Genomic DNA, 20,248 nt, shown 5'->3' on the forward strand with positions numbered 1-20,248 from the left:
TTTTGTTTACAAGCCCCAAGAAAAAAGAACTCACTGTTTTACACTAATTATATAACATTTCCTCTCTATTTGAATCAATGATTATCATTAATCACCACGATCTAGTTGGGGGACAACCATCCAAACTGGAGATCCCCATACATGTAACAAAGAATCACAAGCCACTTTTTTATAATATAATTTCCTTTTTCCTTCTAAACCCAGAGAGTGTCTAATTTCCATAAACTAAACCTATGGCCAAGCACTTTAAAAGGGGAAATTCATTTATTTCCAGGATATGCGTGTGCTCGTCCAGGAAACAAATTTCATATTGGTCAAGTTTATCATCAATGAACCATCACCGTACACCCAGAAGTATGTATATTGCATCAGTAACCAATTGCTCATTTAAAAACCGAGCCAATGGAAATGTGCAATTAATTGGGTTAGCACCTCCTAAGAATACTGCCTACATTATTGCCAATGTCTTCCTTTGTTTGCTCTGACACAGGAATATCTCCGAGATACATGTCAAAGAAAGCCCCTGCCAAGTGAAAATTGTCAGTCAGAATCTTACCCTCCAACCCAAACCACATACTCTGTCGCACGTGCACATGTGCCTGCAAACATACAGGCGACACCAAAATGAAGAAATCACTTACTACATAATTCCTTGCTATGGACTGCTCCAATCTGCTCACCTCCAACTGCATGAATAAAATCACCAAACTTGAATATAAATTTGGTCGCCCATAGATGGTTTATAGATAAAACTATAACATATAGTTTATACAACAGAAATGATGCAGAAAAAAGCTTAGCTTGCATTATGCTAAAATAGAAAACCTCAATGCCCTTCCATATTACAGCCATGCAAACTTCAAATGTTGCACTTACTTTCAGTTATTAGTTGCCCATCAGCTGTCCGTCGAAAATCAACAGTTGTGCCCTACAAAAATTCCATTTAAATTTGAAGCGGCTCTGTGAGACTTTAACATAAAGAGAGAGAGAGAGAGAGAGATGAAGCATAAAACACTATATTACAAAAAACCAAAAGAATTACCGCAGGTAGTGGAATATCTTTTGTGAAGAATGAACCAAATGCTCTCACACAACTGTAATCAGTGTGGGGATTTGTCTAGAATAAATCAGTAAGAGTGAGAATGTTATGAGCAAAATTTTCAAGATTAAAAGGAATAAACAAAAATAATTTTACTAGTTCAAGCCTTTACCTTCTGTAAACGGGCTCGAAGTGATTTCTCAAAAGCACTGCACACGCAAAACAAAGCACATGAACAGCTGTTGAAGCTTATTTCTCAGCATCAATAATCACAATCTAAGCATCTATGACTTGGAAAATAGTAGTTTATATCTCTGCCTCTCTGCCAGACCTACTGTAGGTTCTGTGTGGTTGAAAATGCAAATAATCTAAGGTGAAAATACTTCACCGAGTGTTACAATTTAAAGCTAAAATCCCATGCCCGGATTGCCTGATCAACTGGTTGAACCAAACAACCTGAAGATTTTAAGCTAGAACTTAATTCTAGTAGTCTTTAGACCCTGAACTGAGATATTGCTGGCCGAAAACAAAAAATCTTTATAATAAAAGAAATGCTTTGAAAGTGAAGCAAATAAGATGGATAAAAGAAAGATGGTCTTGGCATCGGATCAGAAAGGTAAGCCCCATGGATATTAAGACATATTTCCAATCTGGCTTATTGAACCCTAAAGTTCCCAACAAACTACTAACCCATGATATAAGGACTCAAAAATAATAACAGTTTTTCCACATTGTAGTATTGTACAGAGAATTCTCAGCTCACTCCAAGGAGTAGCTGAAATCAGACACCAAAATCCACTTTTTCTTCTCAGAAAAAAAAATATATATGGGTGAACAACATTTGACTTACTTTTTCACTGTATTGATTTTCATCCCGTTGCAGTTAATGACAAGCCGAACAGTCATGCCAATCTCTTCCCTGCATCATAGCCAATAAAAGCTCTAATAATAACAGTAAAAGAACAATCATAAAACTGCACTGATTTTGAGTTACATATCCATGGAAACAGAGGTACAAAATATGCACGCCAGCGAGCAGGCTAATCATATCAGGTATTGCTTACAACCACTGAATAAATAGACCAGGCAAATGCGCCACTACCAAGAGATGAGCAAACTACACTGATCCAATGTTTTTTAATGCTCCTTCAGTCCTAATTTGCTAGTCTATCCTAAAAAAAAAAAAAATCCTAAGCACGTATAGTTGAAGGCATTGACATCGCATTGACAACACTAAAGAATAAGCATTGGATGAAATTCATAGGGTGTTGTGAATGAACTTTTCAAAGCAGGCAAGTTTTGCAGTGATTAATGGATTAGGATGGAGAAAGCAATTAACAAGAATTCTCCAGAAATATTACTCCTTTGGTTTAGTGTCCTGGATATTCACTTTTCTTGGTTCATATATGAGCTAAAGAAAAAACAAGCATGAACAGAGAGGGAAAATAATAATAATATGTTAAGCAAACCACTGCTCACATACCTGAGAAGATCCTCATAAAAGTCACGGCATTTATTTAATTCATCAGAAGGAACAGAAGCATATTTTTGGCCCAATTTCTCACAGACAGAGTTAGGATGCACATCTATATGGTACAAGAATTAAGTGTTACTGACTAAATACATGCAATAAGCTGAACAACAAAGAAATTGTGAAGTTAATTAGTTATCTGATAATACTTACAAAAACCAAATGCATAAACCTTCAGTGACTTTACTTTGATTATTTTCATACTTTTGGATCCAGTTCCTACAAGAACCTGAAAAAGCATGCAGAAGTTTTACATAATAAAGGCTCAGGGGTTAGAAATGCTACAAGAAAGATACAATCTAAAAATGGATATGAATGCCAGGCCAATTATAAAGACCTCATGCTAAGAAGTTGAAGCCCAACCACAGAAATCATGGTAATCAAACAAGAGCACAGACCAAGTAAGGTTCCTGATGAAGTACATCAGCCCCCACATAGCTGATAACCAAAAAAGTACTAAGGTTATAAAGGGCTTAATTTATAAATTTAGCCTCCAATTCAAGAAGGGTCCTTTGAAGGGCTTAATATTAGAAGGTTAATGGCTCACCAAATCCGCCAAGTTGTCATAGAGTAAGAATACCCCAAACCACAAAATGCATATATTTTCTAAACAAAATGCATATTAAAAATAGCATATGAACAAATAGAAGAGCTCAAGGCTCAAATCAAGGTGCACTAAACAGTAGGAAGTAGGGACTGAACATTGTTATGTAAGAGGAGAAAACTGGTTGCAAAGGCAATAATGAGAAATTGATATTTACCTCCGAGGTTAAACTAGATTTATGCTCTTCAGCTAATATGTTGTCCAAAATCACTGGAAACTCAATGCCAGTTCTAGGCTCAACAGCATGTCTTGTCCAATTTAAGTCAGGAAATGAGAAGCCTGAACATCCATGCGGCCCAACTTCACAAGGCCTTTGATCTATAGATCTTTGCACTTGCCCATCACCATTCTCCAATGGAACAGCTAATACCTTTGAAGGTCTGATCACCATAAATAGCAAGCAAGTTTTGGATAGTAAGATCACTTCACTAACTATAAACAAGTTCATCTAAAAATACCCAGTTCACAATAAAGAAAAAATTAATTAAATGTCAAATAACTCACAAGTTTTCAAGAGGTGGAACCAAAGCAGCAGCGAATGAGAAAACTGGGAATGATTGAAGTCTTTCAGCTTCTCTGCAGAGAAGCCTCCTCATGAAACTTGAAATCTTACCTAAAACTACAAGAGATGAAGATTCTCCTTTTGATCTATAGCCGAAGCGAAACCCAGTGAGCTCATGTTTGGTAGAAGTAATGTGCTTAACTTGGGTAAGAGAATGACTGCTTCCAACCCTTGGTCCATGTTGATTTCCTGATATTTGCTGTGTCAAATTTGAACTGGATGAACTAGTGAACCAAAAAAGTAAAGCACCAGCAAGCTTTGACATGCACTTAAGAGCTTCTTGAAAAGCCATGCTTCCAGGAATATATAAGAATCTAGATTGGTGCAGAGAATTGTCCACAAATGAATTTAACTGGGAAAATGTGTGACCCCTGAAACTTTTTGATAAAAGGGGTTCTAAAGGGAAAATATATGGACATCCATCATTCGGATTCATGAAATACAACCAATTGTTCTTCATGATTTCTTTTCTTTTTCTCCTTTTTCCCCCTGTACCCAAGCTGATTTGCAGGAGCCTCAGAATTTTATAAGAAAAAAGAAAACACAGTGCACCAGACCTGCACAATAGTAAATATAATGAAGAGTTCATTACTGGAACTAGCTTCAAGATCATATTAACTTGGTATACAACAACAGTAAAAATGGATGCTATATTGTTAGTTCTCATCCTTCAAAGACTAGTTACAAAAGTATGTTATAACTGCAGTAATTAAAGGAACCCCGTTTCAACAAAAATTTTCAATTAATTGGATAAAAACAAATTAAACTCCAATTGTTCAATTGGTTCCCTAAAAATGGGAAGCCAAAGAATAATTTCGCATTGAAATTCATTTGATTGTAAAGAAGCACAATATACACTTGAATTTGAGACTCACAACCAACTTCCAAGTCTGTAAATACATTGAAAAAAAGCTGAATGTGATCCCAAAGTATAAGATTAAACAAGCAAAAGATCATAAAGCTAACCTTCCCAAAAACACAATAAATTTGCAATAATTTTCAAAAGAGAAAGCAATCTAGCTTTAGATCATGCAAAAAGACGAACGATTATTAACCTACTTTCCACCACGTTCCAAAACCTGAAAATTTTACCATCAATTCATGTAAAACAAACAAAGCTCGGGAATGCCAAGTTGAATCCCCAGAAGAAGCGACGCAAAAGAGTACCTGAGATTACAAGAGGAGAAATTGAATCGCGAAATAGAGAGAAAGGAAGGGTTAGGGTTGGAGGTTTAGATTAGGAGCTTGAAAAGGGAAGGAATATTCGTGGTTTCAGAAATGAGAAAAAGTCGGAGCCAAAAAGCGTTGGCTTTTTGGTGACGGTGTTTCGGTCATGCTCTTTCGCTCATTTGTTTGTATGGCGGAGAAGAGAGAGATTTTTTAGCAGCTATTCACAGTTACGTCCGAGAGATTATACGCTGCTTGCCGTTCACATGTACTCCACAATCACGTGGGGTTTTAAGAAAATCACTTTTTTTTTTAAAGGAAAATTTCTTACCTAAGTTTCATTTGTGTGTACTTAAAAAAAAAGGAAACTATTGATTTTTCATTTTAAAATATATAATTTAATTTATATTATTAATAAATAACAGTAATTTTTAAATATTATTAAAAATATTAATATAAAAATTACATCACAAATTGAAATATTTATTATAAAATCATAAGTTATTTTTTTATATTTTTTAAAAATCTAAAATTCTTCACAAAAACAATAATAAAAGAAATTCACATTAATTGAGTTCACTTGAATTTGAGACATAATAATTAGAAAGAAATTTACATAAAAATAAATAGAACTACAAATATTTAAATTTGTTACAAATTGAATTTATATAAAAATTATAAATATTAAAAAATAAAGGAAGTACAATATTTATTTTATGAATATAAAATTATTTTCTTTTTATCAAGATCTTAAATTATAAAAGATTTTTTTTTCAATATTATTTCATATATTAGTTTTTAATGCGTCTCTAAGTAAAAATTTATTTATTCATAAAAATTAAATTTTGTTATTTAATTATGCTAAAATTTAAATTTATATAAAAATAAAAATAAAATTATTTTCATTAGTGTTATTTTTGTATTAGAAGTTTCCACCATATCTTCGGATGGTGACCACCCAGTCACGTTAACGTGAAGTTGGAATTTGAAAAGACAAGCGCTGCCTTTCACGTTGCCTTTTGTCGCGGAGAATTACTTTTTTTTTTTTTTTTCTTTTTCCTAAAAAGATTATAATTTTAAAATTATATTAAAATACCTGATATTTTCCGTTAACTGAAATACATCTTCGTTAATTTTTATTCATTTTATCATTAATCTATTAATTAAATCTAAAAAAAATTTTAAAATTATATCCTGTAATTTATTTTAACTAATTAAAATAGTTTTTAATTTTATAATCATATTAAAATATTTTTATATTTTATTATATTAACTAAAAATAAAATTTATTTATTTTTATTATTAATTTATTAATTAAAATTAAAAAAAATTATATTCAAATTAACTTTATATTAAATAAAATAAAATTCATCGGTCTCATCAATTAATTCACTGTTTATATTATTAACACTTTATTATTATTAATTATAAATTTTTATTTTTTAAAAAAAATATAAAAAGTTGAACACTTTATTATTATTAATTATAAATTTTTATTTTTTAAAAGAAATATGAAAAAAGATGCAAGAGAATAAATGATAAAAAATATAAAAATAGATCGATGAGATGAGTTTTGAGTTTTATTTGATGGAATGCTAATTAAATCTAAAAAAAAAAAGTTTTTTCAGCTTTAATTAATAAATGAACTGTAAAAATGGATAAAAAATAATAATTATTTTTTGTTAGTATAATAAAAATATAATTATATTTTAATATAATTTTAAAATTATAAAAATATTTTAATTATTTAAAATAAATTTAATAATAAAAATTAACTTATATTTTTTAATTAATAAAATAAAAATATAAAGATATTTTAATATAATTTTAAAATTAAAAAAAATATTTTAATTAATTAAAATAAATTACAAAATCACTACAGTAATTATCCAAAAAAAACCTTTCATATTTTTTTTTCTTTCATAAAAAAACCACTGAAATAAAAAAATTTTACTGTAAACTATTTTTTTAAAATTTATTATTTAATTTCAATATTAAACAATATATTAAAAAGTGTCTTACGTTTTAAAAATTTAAATAATTAGTCGTTAATTTTTATTATTAAATATTTAACTATTTAATTTTTATAATTTAAAAAAATTATTAATTAATTTTTTAATTTTATATGTGATTATATTATCAATTTATTTTTATAAAGTGGTAAATAATATCTAGTAAAAAATTATATATATATACATATCCTTATCAATTGAAAAAATAGTTATAGAATTCAAATTAATATATATTTGTATTATTATTATAACCATAAATATATTAATTTATATTTTTAATTATATGAATCACATATTACTAATATATATATATTTTTATATATTAATTTTAAATATCTCTTTCGATTAAAATTATATAATTAATAACTATATCTACAATAATATAATATTTTTACTGAAAATTTTATATAATATATATTAATATTAATACTATATTTAAAATATTATTATGATTTGACATTAATTATTTATTATTTTAAAATAAAATAAAAATATTATAATTTTTATTTTAAATTTAAAACTAGAATTAAAATTGAAAGAGAATCAAAAGAAGCAAAGTGGAACGAAATTTATTTAGACTGTATCAAAATTTAATTTTAAGTATGATTTCTAAAAAATTAAAGAATCAAAAGTTTGATTTTGATTCTAATTTCTAGTTATAATCATATCAGAACTACCACCACAAATTTATTTCAAGTATAATTTTTAGAAAAATCAAAAAATAAGAGGTTTCATTTTGATTTCAGTTTTTAGTTAGAATCATATCAAAACCGCTTTATTTGAAACAAATTTATTAGTTTTATCTTTTTTTTTAAATTACTCCAAATAAAATATTTTTATATTTTATAAAATTAAATTTTTTAATAATTTTATTAAAAAATACATTAGCCTATTTTAAATATTTATATTATTTAGTTTATATAATTTTAACTATATAACATATATAGTCATTATAAATTTAAATGTTCATATTATTTAATTACCCTAATCAAACTTAAAATAAATTGATTAATAATTTCTTTGAATAAATGACTAAAAGTTTTTTATTTTATAAAATATGAAAATATTTTAATTGATTGATTTTTATATAGAGATAAACTATTAGATTTTCTAAAAGTTAAAAAAGCTTCCACAAATAAACTTTCAAAGGCCTCCTTCATCGAATACTATTTTTATAACAACCATCCTCAACTATATATCCTTCTCCTTTATTCTTTGTCAATATTAAAATTTCCTTTTAATTTTTAGAATTTCAATTTTAAATATCATAATTAACTTTTTTTTCTTTTCAAAACATTTATAAAGTTATTTACTCATTATTTTTAATTTATTATTATTAATGTGGCTGAAAATAAACTAATGACGTGATCAAAATAAAGCTGTACTATAATTAGTTAATCTTACAAGATAAAGAAAGTGAGGCGATGAGTGTTTACGATAACCACTCCGACGCTCAAGTTAGTAAACTGAATAAAATAATGAATGAAGAACTTGAGAGTATTTGTGTGGGAGAATAACGTACCTTTGCTTTTATAGTTGTGCTCTTTTTATACTGTAAGATGGTGGATATAAATATAGTAGTTTCTGATAACCCTGTGATGGTGTGGTCGGCTTATTGGTAAAGGATATTCATTGGCTTATTTGTAACGACCCCAAAAAGGACCGTCACCGGCGCTAGGATTCAGGTCGGCTTAAGGCCGCCAGAACCCGTAGCAAGCCTGCTATACTCTCTGTGTACCTGTAAACCTCATACATGATCATACTTTTTCAGTGAAAATAAAACTCTTTTCTGGACCAAGGCTTAACCTGTGCATGCACTATCTCTGTATTCTGTACTCATGTACTCTGTACTCTGTATCCCTAACTAGAGCTTGCTCTAGATGGGTTAATTCATACCTGTTAAGCCTGGTTTTCACATACAGGAAAACATATATACATATACAGATCATGTACAAAACATACATTACTAGGTCAAGCAACAACTATTACATCTTTTTCATATTACATGTCCACTCTACGCTATTACAGATCTCTTTCCTTTTTCTGTACTCTGCTGGACTGTCCCTGTACACTGTACACTGAACCTGCAAAACTGGGGTTAAGGGAGTGGGATGAGCTCTATAGCCCAGTGAGTAGAACAGTAAAACATCTCAGTAAAATATGATCTCATGGAATGCACCATATCACAGACAAGCCACATCAAGAGTAAACCTGTCACCACATAGTCCCAGTAACTCTGTGCCAGGGCGTAGAATCGAGCACCTGGTCTTCCTGTCATATATGTATATGTGTATATAACACCTGTGAACTTACCATTGCCAGGGCGTAGTCAAAGGCTCCTGGACTTTGCTATATACCTGCCAGGGCGTAGTCAAAGGCTCCTGGTCTTTGCTATACGTGCCAGGGCGTAGTCAAAGGCTCCTGGTCTTCCTGTCTGAGACTATTGGATCATTCAGCATTCACTCACATTACCAAATAACAATGCAATGCAACATATTCGTGACTACTAATGCAATCACCCTATGGCACAAACATGATGCATGAGATATGCTAAAAACAGGTTGTGGTTCAATTCAAAGTCATAAGTTTAGTTCCACTCACCTCTGGCTATCTGGACTGACTGACTCTGCAGGTTTACCTCTGGAGCAGTACTCACTGCTGCTCTCTCTGGTTCCTCTGGTCTGTACCTATACAAATGGACTCAAATGAGGGACCAAACAAACGTAGAAATAACTCTCTTAAACTCACCAAGACTCCCCTTAAACTCACTCAACTATCCATGCAAAGCATGCAAAAGAAAAGCTGGACAGAACACTTTCGGCGGCAAGTTCGGCGGCCGAATGTCCTCTCCAGAGACGAAACTCAAGCACCTTCGGCGGCACCTTCGGCGGCCGAATCCCCCAAACAGAGCCGAACATGCAAAACCACTCGGGGGCAAGCCCAAGTCACCATGCAGGAGGTTCGGCGGCCGAATGAACTTTCGGCTGCCGAACCTGAGTTCATCCAGAACTCAGTTTCAACGGCAAACCATCTTCTCCTTTCCTTCAACTGCTCAAACCATGCAAACGTCACCTCCTCAACATACATATACTCATGTATATGATCACAGGGGTCCAAAACTAGCTAATAACCCCAAACAACAAAACAAACATAACACATAATCATATATTCATGCATATATCCGCAAACCTTCCATTGAAAACCTAAACATGCATCTCTCTCTTCACAACCCCCATAAAACCTTCAGAAAACATATAAAAACATAGGCAACACATCACTTACCTCCTGGTGAGTGATCTCAACAAAGGAAAACGGATCAACTCTCTTCACCCTCACTAACTCTCCAAAGCTCACTTTTTGCTTCAAAACCTTCACAACTTGGTAAATGAGCAAACTCCTGCATGAGCTGCTCAAAACACTTGCAGATGAGTCATAGAAGACGTGGCTCATTCATGGCAAGAATCTGAGGCCAACATCTGTCAAAAGCCATGACTCAGCTTGGCTGGCCAACTCATCGTCGGCTGCCCAATCACAGGCAAGACCATACAACATTCGGAGGCCGAACTTCCCTTCGGAAGCCAAACACTTTCGGCGGCCGAACTTACTTTCGGCGGCCGAACTTGGCTCAACTGCCTTAGGTCATTTCAACTCAACACTCACTTCCCTTAACCTAAAAACATCTCCTAACCCTTAGAAAACACAACTCCTACCCTTATATAGAATCCCAACATCCCGGATTCCACCAGACATTAGGAATTCCGGTGCCGGATTCTAGCCGGGTGTTACATTCTCCCCTCCTTAAGAACATTCGTCCTCGAATGTTCCTAAAACACACAAAAACAAAACACAAGGAGGAAACGAACCTCAAAACAAATATGGATACTGCTGGAGCATAGACTCCCGCGTCTCCCATGTGCACTCTTCTAGATTATGGTGGTTCCATAAAACTTTCACCATCGGAATCTCCTTGTTCCTTAGCTGTCTGATCTGCGTGTCCAGAATCCGCACTGGCTGCTCTATATAGGTGAGATCTGTATGAATCTCCACCTCAGGCTCACTCAGAACCTGATTCGGATCTGACACAAACTGTCGTAGCATAGAAACATGAAATACCGGGTGAATCCTCTCCATAGAAGCAGGTAAATCCAGCTTATACGACACATTTCCGATCCTCTGCAACACCTCAAAGGGTCCAATGTACCGTGGAGCTAATTTACCTTTCTTCCCAAAACGAACCACTCCTTTCATTGGAGACACTTTCAGCAATACCCAATTACCCTCTTGAAACTCTAACTGCTTTCTGCGAACGTCTGCATAACTTTTCTGTCTACTCTGAGCTGTTCTGATTCTCTCTCTGATCATGGGCACCATTCTACTAGTAATGTCTACTAACTCTAGCCCTGCAAGAGTCTTCTCTCCTACCTCTTCCCAGCAAACAGGGGATCTGCACTTCCTCCCATATAAGGCTTCATAAGGAGCCATCCCAATGCTAGCATGATGACTGTTATTGTAGGCAAATTCCACCAAAGGTAGATGCTGCCTCCAAGAACCGCCAAAGTCTAACACACAAAGGCGAAGCATATCCTCTATGGTCTGGATGGTCCTTTCTGATTGTCCATCAGTCTGTGGGTGGAAAGCAGTACTAAACTCTAATCTCGTGCCCATCGCACTTTGCAGACTCCGCCAAAAGCGAGAGGTAAACTGAGGTCCTCTGTCTGAAACTATAGATACTGGAACTCCATGTAATCTCACTATCTCATCCAGATAGACCTGTGCCAACTTATCCACAGAATAGTTACTCCGTACTGGAAGAAAATGAGCAGATTTTGTGAGTCTGTCCACAATCACCCATATCGAGTCTATCCTGGTGGACGCTACTGGTAAACCCACTACAAAATCCATAGCTATGTTCTCCCATTTCCACTCTGGAATCGGTAATGGGTTAAGCATTCCGGCTGGTTTCTGATGCTCTAATTTCACCCTCTGACAAACCTCACAGGCTGTCACGAACTGCGCCACTTCCTTCTTCATGGCTGGCCACCAATAAACCCTTTTCAGATCCTGATACATCTTGGTAGCTCCTGGGTGAACACTATACTTCGCATTATGAGCTTCCCTCATAATGTCTTCCTTCACACTGCCCCTATCTGGTACACAAAGTCGACTCCCATAGCGAAGGATCCCTTTGTTGTCAAATCTGAACTCTACACTATTGCCTGGCTGAACAGTCCTGGCAATTTTCATCAACTCAGGGTCTTCATGCTGTCTCTGAGCTATCTGCTCCAGAAACACAGGTGTCACCCTCATCTGTGCTATCAACGCACCTGTACCAGACAACTCTAGCTGTACTCCCTCGTCAAAGAGCTTATAAAGCTCCATCACAACTGGTCTCCGTTCTGCTGCTATATGGGACAAACTGCCTAGTGACTTCCGGCTTAAGGCGTCTGCGACAACATTCGCCTTACCCGGATGATACTGGATCTTACAATCATAATCACTAAGCAATTCTACCCATCTCCGCTGCCTCAAATTCAGCTCTCTCTGACTGAAGATGTACTGTAAACTCTTGTGATCAGTGAAGATCTCGCATTTAACCCCGTAGAGGTAATGCCGCCACATCTTAAGTGCAAAGATAACTGCTGCCATCTCGAGGTCATGGGTAGGGTAATTCAACTCGTGCTTCTTCAATTGTCTCGAAGCATAAGCTATTACTCTATCACGCTGCATCAATACACAACCCAATCCCACGCGAGAGGCATCACAGAACACTGTGAACTCTTCATTACTGACAGGCAGAGCTAACACTGGTGCTGTTGTCAATCTCCTCTTGAGCTCCTCAAAGCTCTCTTCACACTGGTCTGACCAGATAAACTTCTGGTTCTTCTGAGTCAATTTGGTCATAGGAGCTGCTATCTTTGAGAAGTTCTGAACGAACCTCCTGTAGTAACCTGCCAGTCCCAGAAAGTTTTTAATCTCAGTCACTGTAGTGGGTCTGGGCCAGTTAGCTACAGCCTCTATCTTCTTGGGGTCTACCTCAATACCCTCTGCTGATACCACATGTCCCAAGAAGGCAATGCTCCGTAACCAAAACTCACACTTTGAGAACTTGGCATATAAACCATGCTCTCTCAGTGTCTGCAAAACGATTCTCAGATGCTGGGCATGCTCCTCTGCATCTCTGGAATACACTAAGATATCATCGATAAACACAATGACAAAGTGATCCAGAAACTCACTGAATACTCTATTCATGAGATCCATAAATGCTGCAGGGGCGTTAGTCAACCCGAACGGCATCACTAAGAACTCATAATGCCCATATCTGGTCCGAAAAGCTGTCTTAGGCACATCTGCCTCGCTGACTCTTAACTGATGATACCCAGATCTCAGATCTATTTTCGAGAAACAACCTGCTCCAGCTAGCTGGTCAAATAGATCATCAATCCTAGGTAGAGGATACCTATTTTTGATAGTGACCTTGTTCAACTGTCTGTAGTCGATACAAAGTCTAAGGGATCCATCCTTCTTTCTGACAAAAAGCACTGGAGCACCCCAAGGTGAGGTACTAGGGCGGATGAAACCCTTATCTACCAAGTCCTGCAACTGTTCTTTCAACTCTGTTAACTCAGCTGGCGCCATCCTGTAGGGAGGAATAGAGATAGGTCTAGTACCTGGCAGTAATTCAATTTCAAACCCTATCTCCCTATCAGGTGGTAGTCCTGGCAAATCGTCTGGGAACACATCGAGAAACTCTCGAACTACTGGTACTGTGGCTGGTTCCCTCACCTGACTGTCTAGCTCTCTCACATGAGCTAGAAACCCCTGACAACCCCTCCTAAGCAAACGACGAGCCTGAAGGGCTGAAATCATACCTCTGGGTGTACCTCTCATGTCTCCTCTGAAGACACACTCTGACCCATCCTGGTCTCTGAGACTCACTAACTTCTCTCGACAGTCCAACGTAGCACCATATGCAGATAGCCAATCCATCCCTAGAATGACATCAAAATCTGTCAAGTCTAGAACCACAAGGTCAGCTGGAAGGCATCTACCCTCTATGAATACTGGACTGAAACGACAGACTGACACTGCCACTGATGGGTCACATCTAGGTCCACTGACCCAGAGAGGATACTCTAACTCAGAACTGATCAAACCCAATCGCTCTATGGCTCTCGAAGCAATAAAGGAATGAGAAGCACCGGGGTCCATCAAAGCATACACATATGAACACCCAATGATGAGATTACCTGACACCACTGTGTTCGACGTGTTAGCCTCCTCCTGTGTCACCGTGAAAATCCGTGCTGGGGCTACCGGATTTCCACCTCGGGAACCTGCTGCTGAAGTAGAGGCTACCCCTCTCCCTCTACCTCTGCCACTAGTCTGAGGCATGACTGGAGCTGCTGGCCGTACAACTGGCTGTACCACACTGCCAGAACTCATCTGCTGGGATGGTGCAAAAGTCATCTGCGGACAATCCCGAGCAATATGCCCTTCCTGTCCACATCGAAAACAAGCTGAAGATCCCAACCGACAAACTCCTCCATGTGGTTTTCCGCATCGTCTGCAGACTGGAGCTGTGCCAGAGCTTGAGCCACTACCTATTCCCAGACCTGACTTGACTTTACTCCAGAACCCTTTCCTTGTTCCTCTCGCTCTATCCCATCTCTTACTGCCGGTTGAACCTGAACTGGGGGCCTTAGAACCCGAAGCCTGTGCCTTTAACTGTTTCTGACTCTTAGCACTCGCTTCCATCTTCCTAGCTGCATCTATAATAGAGTGAAAACTCTCCTTTTCTGCTGGAAGGATCAAAGAAGAATACCTGGGATGAAGTCTCATGGTATATCTCCTCGCCTTCTTCTGATCAGTATCATAGGCTTGTCCCACGTACTGAAGCAGATCTAAGAACTTATCTGTGAACTCATCAACAGTCATCTCATCTGTTTGTCTCAACTGTTCAAACTCAATTATCTTCATCTCTCTGGAACTGTCAGGAAAAGCCCACCCTGCAAACTCATTGGCGAACTCTCCCCATGACATGCTGTCCATTCTAGGCTCCACATAATTCTTAAACCATTCTCTGGCTTTTCTGCATTTTAATGTGAAACCTGCCATCTCAATGGCTCTCCTAGCATCTGCTCCCAATTCGCTGGTGATCATCCTAACTGCTCTGAGGTAATCAAATGGATCATCTCCCGTGTTGTATTTCGGAGCATCCAATTTCAAGTACTCCGTCATTTGGACTTTACCTCCAGATGAGCTAGGTTCATGTCTGTCAACAACAGGGGCTACTGGTTCTGGTGGTAGTACTGGGTCATTTGGCTCTAGGTGTGCTGCACTTGGATGGGTAGGGGAAGATGGATACATCGGATATGGTGGATATGATGGGTAATAGTGAGGATATGGCATATATGGCATGTATGTAGGATATGGGTCAAATCGAGAGTACTCCGACATCCCCTCCATCGGATACTCTGGCTCTTGAAACAAGGATGGATAACCAAAACCTGAGGTCTGAGCACCTCCCTGCGACTCTCCCATACCTTCCTCAAAACTGCCTATACCCATGCTGTCATCTCCAGACTGATCAATCTCCATAGCTTCCCTCCTTTCCTCTGATCTTTCTCCCCTCACTGTTCCTCTTCTGCTCTCGTCGACAGACCTTCTAGGGTCTATTGACGTACCTTCCCTGCTAGATCTCTGAGACCTTGCCCTTGGCAATGCAGGAGGACGAGCAGCTGGTCTCTCATTCTCTGGTGGGACTCCAGTCAATCGAGCTGATCGACGAGTTCCTCGCATCTTTACTCTGGAAACACAACATATAACATACCACTTTAGCACATAAACATCACATATCAATCATACACAGACAATACTCATGGCATATCATAGCAGATAGGACTCAAGACCCTATCCTCGTGGACATGATTTCCTATTGTGCTTGACCACTTCTAACCTGTCTGAGCCCAACACTGTCTCTATAGGTCCGATCATGTGAACCTAGGGCTTTGATACCAATCTGTAACGACCCCAAAAAGGACCGTCACTGGCGCTAGGATTCAGGTCGGCTTAAGGCCGCCAGAACCCGTAGCAAGCCTGCTATACTCTCTGTGTACCTATAAACCTCATACATGATCATACTTTTTCAGTGAAAATAAAACTCTTTTCTGGACCAAGGCTTAACCTGTGCATGCACTATCTCTGTATTCTGTACTCATGTACTCTGTACTCTGTATCCCTAACTAGAGCTTGCTCTAGATGGGTTAATTCATACCTGTTAAGCCTGGTTTTCACATACAGGAAAACATATATACATATACAGATCATGTACAAAACATACATTACTAGGTCAAGCAACAACTATTACATCTTTTTCATATTACATGTCCACTCTACGCTATTACAGATCTCTTTCCTTTTTCTGTACTCTGCTGGACTGTCCCTGTACACTGTACACTGAACCTGCAAAACTGGGGTTAAGGGAGTGGGATGAGCTCTATAGCCCAGTGAGTAGAACAGTAAAACATCTCAGTAAAATATGATCTCATGGAATGCACCATATCACAGACAAGCCACATCAAGAGTAAACCTGTCACCACATAGTCCCAGTAACTCTGTGCCAGGGCGTAGAATCGAGCACCTGGTCTTCCTGTCATATATGTATATGTGTATATAACACCTGTGAACTTACCATTGCCAGGGCGTAGTCAAAGGCTCCTGGACTTTGCTATATACCTGCCAGGGCGTAGTCAAAGGCTCCTGGTCTTTGCTATACGTGCCAGGGCGTAGTCAAAGGCTCCTGGTCTTCCTGTCTGAGACTATTGGATCATTCAACATTCACTCACATTACCAAATAACAATGCAATGCAACATATTCGTGACTACTAATGCAATCACCCTATGGCACAAACATGATGCATGAGATATGCTAAAAACAGGTTGTGGTTCAATTCAAAGTCATAAGTTTAGTTCCACTCACCTCTGGCTATCTGGACTGACTGACTCTGCAGGTTTACCTCTGGAGCAGTACTCACTGCTGCTCTCTCTGGTTCCTCTGGTCTGTACCTATACAAATGGACTCAAATGAGGGACCAAACAAACGTAGAAATAACTCTCTTAAACTCCCCAAGACTCCCCTTAAACTCACTCAACTATCCATGCAAAGCATGCAAAAGAAAAGCTGGACAGAACACTTTCGGCGGCAAGTTCGGCGGCCGAATGTCCTCTCCAGAGACGAAACTCAAGCACCTTCGGCGGCACCTTCGGCGGCCGAATCCCCCAAACAGAGCCGAACATGCAAAACCACTCGGGGGCAAGCCCAAGTCACCATGCAGGAGGTTCGGCGGCCGAATGAACTTTCGGCTGCCGAACCTGAGTTCATCCAGAACTCAGTTTCAACGGCAAACCATCTTCTCCTTTCCTTCAACTGCTCAAACCATGCAAACGTCACCTCCTCAACATACATATACTCATGTATATGATCACAGGGGTCCAAAACTAGCTAATAACCCCAAACAACAAAACAAACATAACACATAATCATATATTCATGCATATATCCGCAAACCTTCCATTGAAAACCTAAACATGCATCTCTCTCTTCACAACCCCCATAAAACCTTCAGAAAACATATAAAAACATAGGCAACACATCACTTACCTCCTGGTGAGTGCTCTCAACAAAGGAAAACGGATCAACTCTCTTCACCCTCACTAACTCTCCAAAGCTCACTTTTTGCTTCAAAACCTTCACAACTTGGTAAATGAGCAAACTCCTGCATGAGCTGCTCAAAACACTTGCAGATGAGTCATAGAAGACGTGGCTCATTCATGGCAAGAATCTGAGGCCAACATCTGTCAAAAGCCATGACTCAGCTTGGCTGGCCAACTCATCGTCGGCTGCCCAATCACAGGCAAGACCATACAACATTCGGAGGCCGAACTTCCCTTCGGAAGCCAAACACTTTCGGCGGCCGAACTTACTTTCGGCGGCCGAACTTGGCTCAACTGCCTTAGGTCATTTCAACTCAACACTCACTTCCCTTAACCTAAAAACATCTCCTAACCCTTAGAAAACACAACTCCTACCCTTATATAGAATCCCAACACCCCGGATTCCACCAGACATTAGGAATTCCGGTGCCGGATTCTAGCCGGGTGTTACATTATTGGTAAGGGATTTTCACCGGCTAATTGATTGGGAATCCCATGATCGAAGGCGTGAAGGGTATTTACTAGATTGTAGCTGTAACAGCCCGGCCCTTTTCGCACGGCACTGTTACCGCTCACAGCCCGTGACCTACCTCTGGGCCCAGCCACTGTGAGCAGCTCTTAACATCCCTTCACCCTCACGGGTTCCGGGCAGGATTTGTCCCTCGGGGGAGCCAGTACGGCCCGCCCTAGCCCGAGTGGATTTGGCCCAATTCCTTCCTCTGGGAATTAGGTCGCCTCCCCCACTGCTCGAACCCTTGACCTCCCACTTTAAGGGAATAGTCTGGTGAGAGTGAGTACCAATATGGACCCTCGCCCTAAAGTTATGAAGGCGAGTCTTGTCCAATCTAAGGCCGACTTATCCTGAAGCGCCCGAATCTCATTTTTTTCTTTGCATCCGGGTACCACGGTTATCCAGGCCTTCCTTTCTACGAGTGGGATCGCGTATTGGTCTATCAGATCCTTACTACGCGGCCCAGTCTAATGGTGACAACTCACTGCCTACTTTGGGCGAGTCTTATGTAGCATCAGAGATCCCTTTACTAGTCTTCGATTCTTTAAATTCGAAAGTGACAGTTGTCTTCATGATCTGAATCACGTGGCTTGTTTGTTCGAGTTGAGCGCATGGTGTCCTTGCTTTCTTCCTTCTTGCGCTGCCGACCAGTCATGTTTAATGTAACGATCCAAAATCCGGACTGCTATCGGCGTTAGAGTTCAGATCGACTTAAGGTCGCCGAAACCCGTACCAAGTCTACTGTACATTCTGTTACACCTGATAAAATCCCATATATGATCACAAGATATAATAAAAACATAAACATCCCATGAACTAAGGCTCGACCTGTGCATACATCAAAACTGAAAACATAAACCCATACTAGAACTCTCATCAAATACTCTAGTATGGTAAACATCACATGCCTCAAGCTTAGTTCACACATAACTCATAATTAAAACTTTTACATAAGAATCATGTAAACATGGATTACAAGGACAAAAACTAAGGCAAAGCACACTTCTAAAACCATAAAATAATATGTGTCCACATCTATACTATTACAAAATGCTATACCAGCAACTCAGCCGACTTTTCCGAGCTAACTCTGATCCTGCAAACCTGGGGTTAGGGGAAAGGGATAAGCTACAAGAGTCTAGTGAACAGAACATAAAAACAGTTCAATAAACATATGATCGAATGAAATGCGTCACAATACAAACAATTCACAATAAACATAAGACATCCTCATCAACACGCTTGTTCTTGCCCTTGCCATCATTAGGGCCACTTGCGATCATATGTATAGCCCCAACTGGTTCACTGTCAGTGGTGTTCTTAGGAGTTCTTACCTCAGGCTCGAGTCTCATTTTTTCTCTATATTTTCTTACGAACTTTCAAAGCATATTGTCCCTTATCAATCTCTCAATTTCATATTTTACCTGTCAGCATTTCTCTGTTGTATGCCTATATCTTTGTGAAAACGACAGTACTTGCTCCTTTCCCATCTGTGGACTTTCTTAGGATTGAGCTTGAAGGGTTATTTGACCTTCGTATCTTTTTTCCTGATCCATATTAAAATGTGTGTCTGTGAGTCATTCAACTGTGTATAACTCTTGTACTTACCTCGGTCGTCCCTTCCTCAGAACACTGAATAATTCTTGCGGTCTCCTTCATACCCTCGCCTTTCTGGCTTTTGGGTCTTGTTTTGACTCGTCATCTTATCTTCCCTCAGCATCTGGACTTTATCATCCATCCTTATGTACTTCTGAGCCTTATCCATTAGCTGTTGATAGATAGCAGCAGGGTTCTTAATCAAGGAGTCCATGAACTTGATGTTGCGAGTTTTCTTTTTCAACATCTTGCATGCTATTTCATGATTTAGCTCTTCTACCTATATTGTTTCAGTATTGAAACGTGAGATGAAGCTCCTTAAAACTCACCATCTCTTTAGCGAATTTTCTGCAAGTTTGAGGAGAGTTTTTTAGGAAGTATACAGGTGATAAATCTATATTTAAACATCATAGCAAACTGAGTAAAATTTTGAATAGAACCTGGACTCAGATGTTGGTACCGTTTCTGAGCCAAACCTGTGAGTATAGATGAAAATACTCGGCACAACAC

At 38.1% G+C, this 20,248-nt stretch overlaps 1 protein-coding gene across 3 annotated transcripts; it reads right to left on the reverse strand.

Annotated features, from left to right (window-relative positions):
* Positions 1–172: 172 nt before the first annotated feature.
* On the reverse strand, positions 173–5,123 carry LOC110611976 (fatty-acid-binding protein 2). 3 transcript variants are annotated; one of them, XM_021752568.2, is made up of 11 exons: positions 4,829–5,122; positions 3,679–4,293; positions 3,332–3,554; positions 2,724–2,799; positions 2,523–2,625; positions 1,890–1,958; positions 1,212–1,248; positions 1,043–1,117; positions 877–928; positions 642–686; positions 173–523 (listed from the first exon to the last, which is right to left on the reverse strand). In XM_021752568.2, exons 2-11 carry the CDS (start codon positions 4,194–4,196, stop codon positions 426–428), a joined length of 1,296 nt encoding a protein of 431 aa, XP_021608260.1. In that variant the 5' UTR covers positions 4,197–4,293; positions 4,829–5,122; the 3' UTR covers positions 173–425. The 3 variants fall into 3 exon arrangements, with proteins under 3 accessions (XP_021608260.1, XP_021608258.1, XP_043811375.1); XM_021752566.2 differs by having other exon boundaries at positions 4,904–5,121; XM_043955440.1 differs by lacking the exon at positions 1,043–1,117 and having other exon boundaries at positions 4,904–5,123.
* Between the last annotated feature and the right edge of the window lie 15,125 nt (positions 5,124–20,248).

Source organism: Manihot esculenta, chromosome 3, assembly GCF_001659605.2.
Source record: "Manihot esculenta cultivar AM560-2 chromosome 3, M.esculenta_v8, whole genome shotgun sequence".
NCBI classification, from domain to species: domain Eukaryota; kingdom Viridiplantae; phylum Streptophyta; class Magnoliopsida; order Malpighiales; family Euphorbiaceae; genus Manihot; species Manihot esculenta.

Bases quoted from the DNA above. Each gene is read 5' to 3' on its own strand.
- LOC110611976 (XM_021752568.2), bottom strand. From the start codon at position 4,196: ATGAAGAACAATTGGTTGTATTTCATGAATCCGAATGATGGATGTCCA. The intron at 1,249-1,889 runs GTAAGTCAAATG...TTGCGTGTGCAG, and splicing joins AAAATCAATACAGTGAAAAA to TGCTTTTGAGAAATCACTTC. The intron at 1,118-1,211 runs GTAAAGGCTTGA...GATTTATTCTAG, and splicing joins TTCGAGCCCGTTTACAGAAG to ACAAATCCCCACACTGATTA.